The 17,107-nt window shown below is 36.0% G+C and overlaps 1 protein-coding gene and 1 non-coding gene across 2 annotated transcripts; both read left to right on the top strand.

Moving 5' to 3' along the window:
- The first annotated feature begins 7,569 nt into the window (after nt 1–7,569).
- On the top strand, nt 7,570–16,205 carry LOC127627955 (nucleolar protein 56-like). Its single transcript, XM_052104582.1, has 12 exons — nt 7,570–7,662; nt 8,518–8,607; nt 9,072–9,186; nt 9,380–9,544; nt 9,757–9,955; nt 10,850–11,037; nt 11,233–11,384; nt 11,519–11,619; nt 13,009–13,157; nt 13,343–13,464; nt 14,010–14,159; nt 15,817–16,205. The coding sequence occupies exons 1-12, from the start codon at nt 7,660–7,662 to the stop codon at nt 16,045–16,047; spliced, it is 1,665 nt and encodes a 554-aa protein (XP_051960542.1). The 5' UTR covers nt 7,570–7,659; the 3' UTR covers nt 16,048–16,205.
- On the top strand, nt 13,866–13,932 carry LOC127628286 (small nucleolar RNA SNORD57). The gene has a single exon (XR_007968636.1). It is a non-coding gene; the product is annotated as a small nucleolar RNA SNORD57 (small nucleolar RNA).
- Nucleotides 16,206–17,107: the final 902 nt, after the last annotated feature.

Raw genomic sequence — 17,107 nt, 5'->3', positions numbered from 1 at the left:
TGTTTAAATCTACTTGGGGAGGGTCCCCTCATGGAGGCTGCCATGTTAGTATCACACGAACAGCAGAATACTTCTTGCTTAATCTCAGTAACCACCCTGTTATTGGACATTTTCACTCGTGTGTTAAAGGGATAGTTCACCCCAAAAAGGAAAATTCTCTCATCGATTACTCACCCTCATGCCATACCAGATGTGTATGACTTTCTTTCTTCTGCAGAACAAAGATTTTTAGGAGAATATTTCAGCTCTGTAGGTCCATACAATGCAAGTGAATGGTGGACAGATTTTTGAAGCTCCAAAAAGCATACAAAAGCAGCATAAAAGTAATCCATACTACGTCAGTTGTTAAATCTATATCTGCAGAAGCTGTATGATAGGTGTGTGTGAGAAACAGATACATATTTAAGTCCTTTTTTACTATAAATTCTATTCCCTGCCCAGTAGGTGGTGAAATGCTCAAAAAATGTGAATCACCAAAAACAAAAGAAGAAGAATGTGGAAAAGTAAAAGTGAAAGTGGAGATTTATTGTATATATATATATATATATATATATATATATATATATATATATATATATATAAAAGACTTCTATCTGTTTTTCACCCAAACATGTATCATATGGATTTAACCACTGGCGTTTTATGGATTAATTTCACATTGATTTTGTATGCTTTTTGGACCTTCACAGTATTGGCCATTCACTTGCATTGTGAGCACCTACAGAGCTGAAATATTCTTCTAAAAATTATCAGATAATTTTCATTTTTGGATGAACTATCTTTAATAGAAACTCAGATTAAAGCTTAAAAAGGACCCAAATGTCTCATAAAAGTAATCATGTCACTGTGCTATGGGAATTTTACAATTCAATTGAAATATAAGTTTGACATTGACCCAACCAGTCAATATACAAGCAGAATTTACTGATGCAAACTGTATCTGATCCATTTCGTATTCTCAAAGAGGAGCATAATATTTTGCCCTAGGGTAGGTACTGAGTCTAATCTTGTAGGCTGTAGAGTGTTATTATCTCATGTGTGCCTACCTAACTAGACTTTTAAATAAGGCTCTTAGAAACTGGTATTCTAGAATTATTACTTATCGATTATTGGTGACAAGCATCACTAGTATATTGTTCATATTTAGGATTATGGATTTGAACAAACCCCTAAACCCAAGTATTAAACTTTACCATGTAACATTGTCCCGCACCATTTTAATACCATACAACATTATATGCCAACAAGATATAATAGACATGTTCAACCTATAGTAAGAACACCCTAGCAACCACCTAGAACTTACTTGAAGCGACAGAGCAAAACCCTGGCAACAACCACAACACCCTAATATATACTAGTTTTGCACAGGCGAGCACCACTCATATTCTTCAGAAAAAGTAAAAATCTAGTTTTTAAAATTGTATGTTTTATTCTTTTCCATGTTTATATGTTGTACTAGTTTATTGGTAACACTTAACAATAATGTTACATTTGTGAACATTAATAAACAACATTAGTTAACATGAACTAACAAAGAACAATACATTTACAATATTAATTAATCTTGGTTAATGTTAATTTCAACATATAGTAATACACTTTTTAAATCAAACATTGTATATGTTAACATTAATGCATTATGAGCTAACATGATCTAGCAATGACAATTGTAACTTATTGACTAGCCTTAACAAAGATTGAAGGAATAGTCAGAGTTCAGTAAAAGTTAAGCTTTATTGGCATAGTGTTGATTACCACAAAAAATTATTTCCACTTGTCCCTCCTTTTCTTTAAAGAGAAAAAAAAGGCAAAATCAAAGTGGCACTTACAATGGAAGTGAATGAGGACATTTTTGGTGTGTTTATAGGTGGAAATGTGAAGCTTATAATTGTATAAAAGCACTTACATTAATTCTTCTTTTACAGTAAAACTCCTGTATAATTTGAGCTGTACATTTGTTTAAATCATTTTCAGGCATTTTAGGGTTTTAGGGTTTGTTAACACATCGTTATGGCAACAAAGTTGTAAAATGTAATATAACTACCCTGAAAAGTTTAGTAAGTGATTTTATCAAACGAAAATCATGTAAACAAACATATGATTTGATTGATTTAATTGACAAATAAAAAAATGCTCTATGTTAAAGTCTCACCCATTCATTTCATGGCTGGGCAAATTTGACCCAGAACAGTACATGTAAAATTTCTATTTTTTTGCAACTATTTAGACTCATCAAATCAAGTCGAGTTTTGTTTGTGTGTGTGTGTGTGTGTGTGTGTGTGTGTGTGTGTGTGTGTGTGTTCAGATGGCAAGTGGAGGAAAAGTCACCGAGCCTTGTAAAGCTCTGATGAAGGGAAAAAAATATATATTTTAAAAAGAAATGTCAAGTGGGTCAAAAAAGACCTGAACAATAACTGAGGATTAATGTGTGTGTATTCATTTCTCCACCATAGAGCTCTGAAGAGGCAGTGGTCAGCACAATATACTGTGTAGTGTCTGAGGAAACAGAAGGAATAACTGGGACATTTTTTACAGTGCAACTAGACATCATTGTAGCCTACAGTGAGACCGCTGTAAACATTCAACTCACATACACATATGCATATAACAACTTACACATACATTTAAGCCTTATGTGACTGCACAAAAACAAGTTGTCCCATAAGGCTTTTAATGCATTTTTTGTATAAAATGTAAGGTTGAGGTGAGTTCATCATCAACCATTTGTTATATTAAATGACAATACGAATTAATACAGTACTATTAATTTGTCAAAAACTAAATTTGCAACCGCTTCCTGCATTATAAGTTCAGGCTAAATCAGGGGTTATATATTAATTATATATATTTTAGCCAAATTCCATCAAACTGAATTGTGTAATTCTTAACCAAATTAAATTAATAAAACTTAAAATATTTGTTGTAATGTTATTTTGTTAAAGCTTACTAAATTAAATTTTAAATAAAAAAAAAAATGTATTATCGGTCATGTCAATTTTCTGACTTTTGCTGAGAGGAAGATCTGGAGAATAATCTAGTACTATCATATTCTCAATACATTTGTGTTGAATCATGTGACAATCCTTTAAAGGGCACTTATGAACAAAGAGTTCATGTTACATAATGAAGTGATTCTGAGATAAGATACAGGAAAACATTTTAAATATGGAGCCAAATTTATGGTCAAAGGGCATACAGTGTATTTAGTATATGTTTACTGCATAAATTAGATTGCATAAAGGGATAGTTCACCCAAAAATAACAATTCTGCACAATAGGTTATGCAAAATGTTAACATCAGTCACTCGTTCACTTTCATTGCATCTTTTTTCCATATGTTCCAAGGGAAATTGTGACTGAGACTAACAATATGCTAAACATCTCATTTTGTGTCCCACTGAAGAAAGAAAGTCATACAGGATTGGAACAACACAAGGCTGAGTAAATGACAACAGAAATTAACGATTTGATATTTTTGTACTAATTGATGACAACAAACTGAATTTACATGCATTTCATTTTATTGCAATTCTTTATACATTTATAGACAAAACAGTTATGCTTGCAACTGTGCTGAATCATCAGGCTGCAATTGTCGTTCAAAGCCAGTAAATATGCAGGTCTTATTTCACTGTCGAAATAAAGCACAAATATTAGAGTGATGCATGTGTAAAAAGTATATAGGGAGATTTTATTGGATGGATTTAAAAGGTTCTTACCAGTCTCTAGCTCCAGGATATCCTGCATCATTTTACCAAGAACAGACACAACATTCTCCTTTTTAGCTGTGAGTTTCAATCCTATTTCAATTTGCCTTTCCTTCAGAGAGAAACACAATCAGTCAGCTACACAATATGGTTCTAACCCCCAGCCCAACCCTTAAGCCCAAAATAATCTCTGAAAAGAAATCCAGTACTGATAACAAAGTCCAAGCCTAAAATCAGTAATGGAATCTTTTAGATTACACATTTGGTGTAATCTAGTCTGATTATTGTTCTATTACTATTACCTGGATTTTCTGATACATCTAATCATTCATTTTAAATGTATTATTAAGCTAATTAGTACATTAGTAAACTTAAAATTAGAGCTGTCAAAATGAACCTGTTGATGCATTTGATTAATTAAAAAAGTTTAACATGTTAATTTTTCTTAATCGCAATTAACACAATTACCGTTAATAAAGCGGAATTTAATAGCATAAACACTGGTTGGAAAAGCGGAACATATGCGATGTTTATGCCCGGAGTCATTACGCTACACAACACAAACACACAATAGCGATTCCGTGTCAGTGATCAAAAGATGGAAAAAGGAGCTCTTAATGCTATTTGTTGTACAAAACATGCTCAGATGGGACTTGTGATAAATACAAGTATTTTTCAGTCTTTGAATTCTGTGCATTTGTGACTGTGAATTTCAGTCTGTGCATTTTAATTACCACAGAAGCACATCATGTCTTAAGTATCACAAAAATGCAGAATGAGACATTTTTGTCTTCAAGTGTTTTTCATGTGGAGTTCAAATGAATGCTTGATGCTGGCTTTGACGCCCTGACGCAAATCATGAACACGGCTTCACAATTGCTGTGGCAAAGTGGACAGTCTGCCAGCTGATTGACATTGTGGAGGATGAGAGTTTATGAGATTGAATTCCCAATGCAATGAAAATGCATCCTATGGGAAGTTATTTTAATTAGTAAAACTCCTTAGTCTTTGGGAAATGTTTAATTTTACTTGAATTGGTGCTATTTTAGTGCATTTCTATCTTTATACTGTAGAAGGCTTTATTTGGAAGGCTTTTATTTTGTTAATAAAGCATTATATTATTACATATTGTTTTGTTTTCTTTCCTAAAAAAGGAAACAAATGCATTTTGACATGAAAAGGAATATGTAGTCAAATTTCAGAACTTTCAAAAGAAGTGATTAATTGTGATTAACTATGGAAAGATTGTGCGATTAATCGCGATTAAAGATTGTAATCGACTGACAGCACTACTTAAAATTAAAAACAGCCGTTTTAATTGCTATAATTATCAGTAAATTATAGTAGTTATTTCTGTAGTCTGATTTGTAATCAAAAATGTAATCATGTAATACACAAAAATGTTGCTGTTATCTGATTACATACATTTAAGAATATAATTTAATCAGATTACAAGTATTTTATTCATCTGTATATGTAATCCAGATTACATGTAATCTTCCCAAAATTGTCCCAAAAATATTGGTGGATTAGTATATTGTTGAAACCCCACCCCCTTGACATAAAATTAATTTTATGGCTAATTCCATCTCTAAAATCTCATTGGTTGCAGGACCAACAAAAATGTTGATCCAGAAACATGTTGTACATGTGTTTTGCATACAGTCAAAATCAGTCCAAAGTTTGGACGCACCTATACATTCTTAATTATTACTCTTTTCACAATAATTGCATTTTTTTTACAAAAATAAAGTCTTCAAAACCATGCAATAAAATGGAAGTTTGGGAATTACGCAGTAACCAAAAAGCGTTAAACAATTCAAAACTATCTTGTATTTTAGTTGCTTCTAAGTAGAAACCCTTTTCCTAGATTACACCTCTGCGTAGCATACTTTGGGTATGTAATTGTTCACTACTTTTCCTTCAGTATCTGGTTCAATTAATTTAGTAACAAAATAATAAATAAAAATTTTAGTTCTGTAAAGAAATTAATACAGGCACAATTAGTATTTGAGCCTCCCGCTCACCACCGATTCTAGAACATCCTCTCCTGGCATCATCTCATCTATCAAGCCTCCACCTGCCTGCGAATCAACATCCTTCCTTCCTTCCTTTTCCTGTTGAAGATGATGCCAAATAGTTTGCTTTATAATGAACAGCAAAGCAAGACACAAAACACATCTACAACTCTCTCGGTGTGTCAAGATGGTGAAGGTCAGCTGTTCTCTCACCTTGAGCTCTCTCATCTCTTTGGGGCTGAAGAATGCGATGTGTCCCTCTGCATACTCAACCAGCAGGGCAACAATACACACCAGCATCAGACCTTTCAATGCTCCTTGCATCATTACTATGGACTGTGGAGAAAGACACATACTTAGACAAATAAGCAAAAAAAAATAAAAAAAAAAAAGTATTCTAGAAAAAATGAGACTGAAAGAGTGAGAGTAACAATTGGCCCGAACAAATGTACCTTGGTAAAGCATGCAGGTCGTGTCCGTGGCAGAGTGTTTATGGTTCTGTTTGTGGTCAGAGAGCAGCCAAGCTTTATAGGAACTCTGGGACCTCGCTGATGTCTTATTTATCTTTGACGTATGTTTCCATAAACTCCTCCACCCTGACCATGGAGACAAGAGACGCAACAAGGACTTGACATAACATGGTTGTAGGCATTCTAGACTTGGTATATAGTATATGTGGATTGATTCTAAATCATTAAAATTATCTTGTTTTTTAGCATTCCACTCTGCATTCCCATCTGATGTGGATATACGGTCATAAATTCAATTCTCTCTTATAGATATTAAGTCAACACTGGTATTTACTGCTGTGGGTGGTAAATTATGGCACATTTCTCAGATAATTATTGGTGGGATGGGTGTGCAACCAGTGCCGTTTCCTGTTATAACACTTAAAAGGTTTTCTGTATCAGATGTGTTTCGCCAGTTTGTCTCTACCAAAACACTCATGGCAGCATTAACAAAGAGAGAAAGAGAGGTCTTTCTTGGAAAATTAACTATGCAACATTGGGCATATTCAGATCAGAAAACTCAGAAAGCACAAACTTTTTGAGAGCAATAGAAAAGAAAAAGATTTATTGGTTAAATACTTTCAGCATGCAGAGTTTTGCATACTCGGGTCAATCAGAACATTGTTGTACTGTTCTAACAGATGCGATTGTTTTGTATTTTTCTATAACTGTGAAAATTCTTCTGCATTTTTCTTGTGTATTTTTTCATTGTTGGTGGACATTTTATGTGTGTTCGTTTCTGTGAATTGAAATGAATTCTTAATTGCCTGTTCTGATCGGGTCGAGGACAGCAGAGAAAAACTATGCTTAATGGAATATAAAAAATAAAAAAAAGTATGCAAATAATTTGTATTATTATATAATTTGTATATTTTATATGTATATTATTATTATTTATGACCCCTCTTATGGTATTTTTTTTATTATTATTGAATTTGCACTGTAATTATCTCTCCAATCGATCAGTACATTTGAATATATATATATATATATATATATATATATATATATATATATATATATATATATATATATATATATATATATTATTTTGTGTTTATATTTTTTTGCTGCAGCAACACAGGGAATTTATTCCCTCCTATGGGAATAAATTATGTTCAATATTTTGTTTTATTTGCTACAACAACAGTGCAATATCCCTTCCTATGGTTGTTAATACCTGTAATATAATTTTTTCGTCAAACCGGAGGTCCATTCATTGTGCCATGCATCATGCATTTCCACGCACTTTTAACAGATGGCGCGCACACATGCACAAAGCGCGACTTCTGAAATCTCGCGATACAATACAAGCAAAATCTTTTGGTGTTTCGCACATGAGCGCGTACTTGGTCTTTCCTGTTCTTGTGATTCGGAGGAATGCAACGGTCCTGCTTGCAAGGCCGCACCTAAACCGTAAACATGGTAAAACATGCAAAATTCCAATATTTCTTTTATGTATATATAAAAAAGGAAACTGATGTCAAAAACTCTTTTCTAGGCACTTTAAAAAAAGTTTTTAATTGTATGTTTTAATCAGACTTTCAATGTGCATACTTGTAGTGTTGCCTTGAAGTTTTTAGTTTTATTTTCGTTGCTTAAAATTGGTTAAACAATCTTGACACAATCTTTTTTTGTTTTAAATTAACTATTATACCGAGTGCTCATGTTGTTCCATTGCATCCTGTTGAAGATTAGGCGATGGGAATCCGGTAGCACAAGGCCTCAGTGCAACGCATGGCCGTAGAAGACATACAACTTAATATAATGGACATTTAAGCGGCACTCACCTCTTGTTTTGTGTATTTGGTCTTCTGTTCTGGTTATATCAGCAGTGCTATGCGTTGTTGGTCAGTTTTAAAGGTGACACGTTTAAATAATTTGATATGCTGGAAGTGCACGTGGTGTTTGCCTGCTAACCCATGCTAATGTGTGCCGCACGAGCTTCAACACTTAATGCAATACAACTTAAACACGGGTAGTTTATTAACGGCTGTTGTTATCTTCGATTTCGCTTACGCAACGATATCATTTTATTAAGTATAGCCTAAACCCATTATTAATGCGTTTTTGTGCCGTTAGGTGATACCACGTGGGCTCAATGCACGCGCTGGTCTTGATCCGTAGCAATTAAGAAAATAATATTACAGTGGATTCAGTTGTTTTTATTATATCGGTTAATAACATAGAGAATTAAGCTCTTGGGACTTTGTTCCTTTTTGTTGCAATTAGGGATTTATGATGGTGGTGCTAATCAATAATCCTACATCTTTCTCTCAGGTGCTGCTACACGTGCTGTTCGAGCATGCAGCTGGATATGCATTATTTGCTGTCAAAGAAGTTGAAGAGATTGGAATGCTCCTACCTCAGGTTTGTGTTTGATGGATTATAAAGCTTCTCTAAAGTAAATTTGTTCACTGCAGATTAAGTTGGTAGTGTGACATAGTTAAATATCTAGTGTGTGTTTAAACCCCAATAGGGTTGAACACATGTGTTGGGCAGAATGTCTGAGCTGCTATTTTGCATACATTGAAAAAAAATTAAGGGCCACATTATGAGGGTATGAGGCACTTTTATGGTGATCATTTGATTGGCAGTCCCCATTGATTTTGCTTGTACAGCCAGGACATTATGCTAAATATATGTTCCACAAAGAAAGTTGCACAGGCTTGAAATGACTTGGGCTGAGCAAATGCTGATAGAATTTTCATTTTCCCATGAACTGTCTCTTTAAAATCCGGTAATTCTCCCTGTATGTTTACTGTAAATTGTCATGGATAAAAACATCAGGGTAGTGTCAAAATAGGTAGTAATGGCTTTTTGGTCCTTTTCAGGTGGAGGAAAGCGTCCTCAATGTTGGGAAATTCAGTACTGTGGTCCGACTGAGCGCCTTCTTCCCCTTTAAATCCGCCCAGGGTGCACTGGAAAATATCAATGCCGTTTCAGAAGGTACGAAAACTCTTATTATATATATATAAATTGCCACACGGATGTAATGATGTACTTACAATCTGTCAATCCACTGAGTTATTATGATGACAACATACCAGTAACCTGAACATCCGAGAGATTTAGTTGATAATGTTGCAGTACAAATTGTCATGCAGTTGCTGACATCCCATTCTAAATGTTATCTCATTAGGAGTTGTTCATGAAAATCTCAAGTTGTTCTTGGAAACAAATCTTCCGTCCGGAGGGAAAAAGAAGCACATGTTGGGGGTGTCTGATGCCAAACTAGGAGCAGCACTCCAAGAAGAACTTGAGCTGTCCATTCAAACAGGAGGTGTAGTATCTGAAATAATAAGAGGTGGGCAGAATTATTAAATCTGGTTAAAGTGTATAAAGGACTCATATTAAAGTTTATAGCATTACTTAAATTTGAAGAGCCTGCTGTTATGATGTCACTGTATTACCTGATTTCTGATGCTTTATACTGAAAAGCTGAACAGCCAGGCAAACAAACACGTGTGGTATTATTGAGAATGATACTAGTTGTTAATGCCTCCTTTTAAATGACAGGTTTGCGACTGCACTTCCATTCCCTGGTCAAGGGCCTCACCGCTCAGGCAGCATCTAAAGCTCAACTGGGTTTGGGTCACAGCTACTCCAGAGCCAAGGTGAAGTTCAATGTTAACAGGGCTGACAACATGATCATCCAGTCCATTGCTCTCCTGGACCAGTTAGACAAGGATATCAATACGTTCTCCATGCGTGTGCGGTAAGTTGATTTTCATGTGACTTGCAGAGATAGTGCTGGTAAATGAAACCCATGCAGGGTATTTCTAGATATAAATAAACTTTCCTTGTAGAATCTGAACCTATTCTGTTAACATGAATTGAAAGCATCGTTTTGGTGTGTTCCATGTTTTGGGTTGTGCTGTCCACCGATCTATTGTTTACTTGTTTACTATTATTTAAACTGCATTATATAGTATATAATGTGACTGGTTTGCAGATTTGTTGTAGGCATACTAGAAATTTCACTTTTCAGATATCTTTATATTTGATAATAGTATGCAGAAAACAATGTTTATTTGGAGAGAAATGCTCAAACACTGATTGTGGACCGTGGTGGTTCTGTGATATGGGCGAGGCCTGACAGGCAGCACGCCAGCGCCCTCTAGCGGTGGATGCCTGTATAGACCTTTTTATCAGTGTCTGCTGGCATGATTACTGAACACATTTGTCCAAAAATAAATCCCTAAGATGATTCTGTCAAATGATTAATGACACTTGATTATTGCTTTGTCATTAACATCCCTAATGCAGATAGTTCTTGGATCTACAATTGAGGTGCTGGACCATCGTTCCAGATTGTTCCGTCCCAATTTTACTCCTGCTAAGAGTCCCATTCCTAATGCAGCTTTTGAGATCAGTAGATGTGAACCAGCTGCCTCCTAATGCTTACCACAGACAGCGCCCCCTAGTGCACTGGCTGTACAGAAACTGGAGGGACAGTAAAAACCTACTTTAGGGGTGCTCAGTCCCTTAAACCGGACAGAACACCACCTGAGGGAGGTGACAGCCCTTTGAGATTGGGTTTCCTGGTGGCCCTGCTGTTGTTGAAGGTTTAGATGGAGGTTTTGCATTTCTAACTCTCCTCTCTTTGCAGTGAATGGTATGGCTACCATTTTCCAGAGCTGATAAAGATAGTGAGTGAAAACGGCACATACTGTAAACTGGCCAAGCTAATAGGGAATAGGAAGGAACTGACAGAGGAAAATCTGGAAGCTATTGAGGAGGTCACCATGGACAGCGCCAAAGCTCAGGCCATTCTTGAGGCATCCCGCAGCTCTATGGGTAAGATTGACTCTTGGGTGTATAGCTCAGTGTGGACATGACTTAAATGTAATGATGTTATTCAAATCTGTCAATCCACTGAAATCATGTGATGACAGCATAACTCACTAACTGAACCTCCGAGTCACTCCTGCTCAAGGAAATGTAAGTGCTCCAGTGATTTCTCCTAAGTTTGTATCTCATTTGAATACATAGGCATGGACATCTCTCCTATTGATCTGATCAACATTGAGAGCTTCTCCAGTCGTGTGGTGTCCCTCACCGATTACAGACAGGAGTTGCAAGAGTATCTGCGATCTAAAATGGGCCAGGTGGCGCCAAATCTGGCAGCTCTCATTGGCGAAGTGGTACATATTTTACCTTTTATCATATCTGAGGATTTATTCCATTGGTCATTAAAATGTTCAGATTTTTCCAGGTCTTTAATGATTTTCAGTCCTTTCATAGTCATGACAATGTCTGTGTGTCTATTTTCTCATAGGTTGGTGCTCGTCTCATCTCTCATGCAGGCAGTCTGACTAACCTGGCCAAGTATCCGGCCTCCACAGTGCAGATCTTGGGTGCAGAGAAGGCCCTGTTCAGGTACTGGGTCTCCCCTTCCCTGCTGGGGTTTCTCACAGCTTCGGTGATGGCAGGGCCGGGGCAGAGCATGAGTGGGTGATTTGGTGTGTCAATGAATACGCTTTAAATGTGATCCCACTCAAATCTCATGTACCCCCCAGTCTGAGCAGCTGCTTAGAGTTTGGAGAGGTAGATGCATTTGAAAATGTTTTGTTAGAATGCAAAACACTGTGTGTTGATTAGACTTTGAATTTAACATGTTAACAGGGCTGGGCAATAAAGCTGAAATTATTTATATATATTTTGATGGGCTTTCTTTCCACAGTGTTTTGCATTAAATGAACACAAGAATAAATTACGCAACAATACAAGCATTTCTAACTGATACGACCTGTGGTTTTTGCACAGTCGACAATCAGAAATCTGAAAAATCCCATAGACCTACATTGACGGAATGTTCAAATGGACCAACGGAATGCTCGCTAATTCAGACTCCAATTCTTATGTAAACAAACCTGCTGCAAGTGATTTTAGCTGTTCTAGAATTTCCACAAGATGAGCTGTTGGATTAGCCGCACCCCCTTTTTCCATAACCCTGCACCACGAAGATACCAAATGAGATCGAGATTGTGCAGAAACGGTTGTCAAAAATGACAGCAGTGAAATGGCGCCCTCAACTGACAACTGTTATGAGCAAGACGGCATACAAATGGCATTGTGTATCAATAATTCGCTGCAACTACAATATTATAAGAACTTGCAAAATGATTGACCGGCAGAAAGTATCAGAGACCATGGCCCATGGACAAAGTTTTGTGACCGACTTCCGTATTGACGTATTTCCGAGTTAAACAGCTTCTGGAACGAGAATATGTAGAGCAGGGATTTAAGTTTATCCATTGGTTGATGATTGGATTGTGAAAATATGGGTGTTGCATTGCGGAACGGTGGCAAATCTGAATGCGAGTTTGCAGTGGACGCACACACCCCTACCACCGTGGTGCTCGTATCAGAGCCGATATTGGTAAAATTGACAACACAAACGCACGAGCACATCCCTGGCTTTGTTAACGAAGAGGCTCTGAAGAACGAGCGAGTAAAATTTTACCATATTTGAATGTTTTGAATAATACACTAAATATAACTTGCATTTAGAAAATGGGGTGAAATTTCATTACTTCAACAGACTCATGCTCACAAAACACTGGATCACGAGTCCTTTAGGCAACAATGTTAAAGTAATAATCAATCGCAACATTCAAGGTTTAATTTTAAATTGTAATGTAAATGTTCAATATTGCCCAGCGTGTGTAATGGATTTCTGATAGATTGAGTGAAAAATGGGGTATAATTGTTTTATTTTTTTTAAAGTTATGTAGATGCATATTTTTTTTCTCCACTGTAAATCAGGGCGCTGAAGACCAAAGGAAACACCCCAAAGTATGGTCTCATTTTCCACTCAACGTTCATCGGGCGTGCTGCCGCCAAGAACAAGGGCCGCATCTCCCGTTACCTGGCCAACAAGTGCACTATTGCATCACGCATTGACTGCTTCTCTGGTTAGTGTTTGAGTGAAAGACTTTGTTCTACCACTTTGTCCTCTTACAATGATGATTTTATTTTTCGTCAACAGCAACCCACCTCAGTGGATGTTGATAAGATTATCCTGAGCCAGAACTCTTGGTTTAACACTTGTTTTACAGTAGTTCTTGTTTGCCCTGACTCTTGAATTAATTTTCCACAGACTTGCCCACCAGCGTGTTCGGTGACAAACTGCGCGATCAGGTAGAAGAACGTTTGGCCTTCTATGAGACCGGCGAGGTCCCAAGGAAGAACCTAGATGTTATGAAAGAGGCTGTTGTACAGGTCAGTGTGGGAACCTTCTTCTGAACTGGGTGTTATATACAATTATAGTGTAAAGAAAAAAGTTTAGAGAATCATAAGCTCTGTTCCAAATCATAGTGAGATGCCTGTCTAAATATCTAAAAATGAACAGTATGAAGTTGTCAGCTTTGCAACATGCTATTGTCTATTGGATTTTAGCTAATGGAATCAGTTGGTGTTCTCATTCTCATCAAATTAAAATCACTTTTGCTTTCAGCTAATACTTGAAACTTTGTTTACTTTTAACATGATTTAAAAGTATTCTGTTTGGGCTCGCTTATGTGTTTTCATTTTGGTTAGGTTGCTGCATTATGTAGCTGCCTATGTAGACAGCAAGGCAGCTCATTGGAGTTTGGAACCGAGCCGTAGTATATTTAGAAAGCTGTGAGTGATGACTACTCTTTCCTGACTCCCACATGGAGGCATAAACTGATTTAATGAGTCTGACACAGCACTGTCCTACAAATTTAAATCTTACTAGTCTTGTAAATATCCAAGCGTGTGAATTAAATGTTTTTATCTCACAGGCTGGTGAAGTGGTAGCCGAGATAAAGCGTAAGCTTAAGAAGGAAAAGAAGAAAAATAAACGGGAGAAGAGGAAACTAGAGGCTCTTTCCACAGCAGAAGGAGAGGATGACATGAAAGCCATGAAGGCCAAATCCAATGGAGAAGCTGAGGTACATATGTACTGTTAAAATAGTTTTGTCTTGCGGTAGATGTAGCATGGCTATACTGGAGGCTGAACCTTCTCATGGATCAGTCTCATATCTGTCGTGCTAGAGTAAAATCTTCTCCGAACCATTGATGGGCCCCACACAGTGGGCTTTATCACTGAAGTGAGCAGGACAACACGTGCTCAGAGGTTGTTTTCAGGCATAGTTCACCCAAAAAGAACATTGTCATTTACCAACCTCAACGGTTTGACATTTTATTTTGTCTTGAACACAAAAGTGAATTAAATGAATATTGCTTTAATTTTAGTTTGTTTTTTACACAAAGGTATCTTACAGCTTAAGAATTAAAGGGATAGTTCACCCAAAAATAAATATTAAAATCCTTTACTCCCCTTCATGTCATCCCAGATGTATATGACTTCTGCAGAACACAAATATTTTTAAATTATGTCAGCTCTGTGATCCATACAATGCAAGTCAACGGGCCAGAACTTTAAAGCTAGCACATAAAGGCAGCATGAAAGAAATCCATGTGACTCCAGTGGTTAAATCCATGTCTTCAGAAGTGATATGATGGGAGTTGGAAACGGATAAATATTTACATCCTTGTTTTTTATTAAAAGGATTATAAATCTACTCTTTCACCAGCTCTATGCATGCCAGTTCTCCAAAGAGTGCCTATCTAGGGGTTTTTGCTTGAAACCTGTTTGCAAAATTGCTAAGAGCACATTTTAGTAAGGAAATATTAAGATGAGGCAAACCATCTTTTTTTTTTTGTCATTTTCTACAAATAAATGCTCTGACAATTTGTATTTTGGAATTTGGGAGAAATGTTGTCAGTACTTAAAAAATAAATAAAACAAATGTTTTTTTTGTTTTTTTTCCTCAAAATGGTCAATTAAGAGAAACCGATAATTTTGCAGTGGTCAATTTATTTCCAGAGCTGTGTGTGTACATGCATATTTGCAAAAGAGAGAGATGGATGGATAGATAGAAGCTGTGCTATCTGTAGAGGGCATATATAGTTGATTCTGCTTGCAGAGATATCAACACCTTTAGCTTCCGGTGTAATTGGGTTGTTTTAATTAGTCGGAGAGGTAACCGCATCTCTAAGATTACAATATTGAAAATACCCTCATGATTCAGACGATACCTTTTTTATATATAAAAATACATACTCAATTGTGAATCAGGCGATACTTTAAAAAATGTATTAGATTTTAAAATACATCGACTCTTTTGATTCAGGTGATATTGTAAGCGGTCAGTGCCATAATATTATATGTAGTTTTTAATGTGAATTGATGACAGCAGCAATGCTTTGGCTCGTTTGTAAGTCAATTAAGGATTTAGAAGGCCTCAGGATGACTTCTAAGCTCTCGTGGGTTTAAGCGATACTTTTAGCATTCCTAAATTAGGAGTGACACACCACTAATTTTTAGATGCTCTTAAATTTCTGTGGTAGGAGCTACCTTTTAGTCTTAAGATTTTTTTGTGCATAACGGGCCCAAATCTCGTGAAGGGCCCAGTCACTTTCATTATAGAAGTCATACAGGTTTGGAATGACAAGGTTATGTAAATGTCAACTTTGATTTTTAGGTGAAATGTTTTTGTTAATTTTGTATGCAATTTGACTCTTTGCTTTCTTGACCACCTTCAGGAGAATGGAGATGCAGAGGTTACTGTTAAGAAGATAAAGAAAAAGAAACAAGCAGTTGAAGAGGAATTCACAACAAATGGTGTGGAAAAAGCCACGCCTGCCAAGAAGAAAAAGAGGAAGATTGAAGCTGTAGAGGTGGAGCCTGAAGAGGAGGCTGTGACCGAGACAATACAGGCCACTCAGACAAAGAAAAAGAAAAAGAAAAAAAAGGCAGAAGAGGAGGATGAATAAATCCATTCCTCCTGACAGGACTTTATTGTAAAGTTTCATTTAGATTTTTTTCATTTGATTGTTGTAAACTGTGTATGGTCAAACATTGAGGATATTTGTGAGCCAAGCCCAAGAAAAGTGATACATTGATTATCAAACATGTTTGGGTTTTTTTTTTTCATACACACTTGCTTTTATTTCTTGTGAATCTCAAAGCACCTTTATCTGGAATGGACGGTTCTCTGTGCCTTGAGTTTTAATAAAATAGCAATCCTTTGGCATCAGTAAAAAGATTGTGCTATGTGAAGCTTGTCATCCAAAACTCATATTTGCTCATTGATTCAATTATGCCATTCAATCTTGGAGTTTTAAATTGCCATAATTTATGATGGCGTTTTTGGTTTCGAGATATTTGTGTTAATTGCATTATAGATCATATTTTTCTACTTAAATGCTGCAGCTGTTAAGATTATTCAAATTGAAATCTGGCTAATACTATAAATGTGTAACAAATGAAACGATGCATGTGTTGTCAAGCAGATTCATGTACTTCAGCTATTCTAATAATTTTAGGCTATGCTTATTGTGTGGCCTTTAAATAAAATATGCTGTAGCTCATGTCGTGTTGAAATAACCATAATTACAAGACGACAACTCGGATTCTACTTTTAGACAATACTTTTGAAATCTTTGTTTTGTGTCAATGTTAAATGCCAAAATGGGTCCATGTCTGACTTTGCGGTTTCTGATTAAATTTAAGGTTTTAACCATGTATTCAGTTAACAGCTGAAGGTTGAAATTTTGGTTTGGTCATATTCATAAAATAAATTTTCCAAGTTCAGTGTTTGGACACTTTATGACTTTCAGGACTGATAAATCTGGAAAAGTTAAATTGGAATATAAATTATGCATAGCATTCTGCTAGCAATTGTGCTCTTAAAAAAAAAAAAAATTTTTTTTTTCCTTAAACAGCAATGAATCAATTTGTGGGAACACTACAGTTGAAGACAAAATTATTAGCCCCCTTTGAAATATTATTTTTTCAAATAATTCCCAAGTGCTGTTTAATGGAACAGATTCT

Source organism: Xyrauchen texanus, chromosome 34 (assembly GCF_025860055.1).
Source record: "Xyrauchen texanus isolate HMW12.3.18 chromosome 34, RBS_HiC_50CHRs, whole genome shotgun sequence".
NCBI lineage: Eukaryota > Metazoa > Chordata > Actinopteri > Cypriniformes > Catostomidae > Xyrauchen > Xyrauchen texanus.
This window is presented reverse-complemented; position numbering and strand designations above follow the sequence as displayed.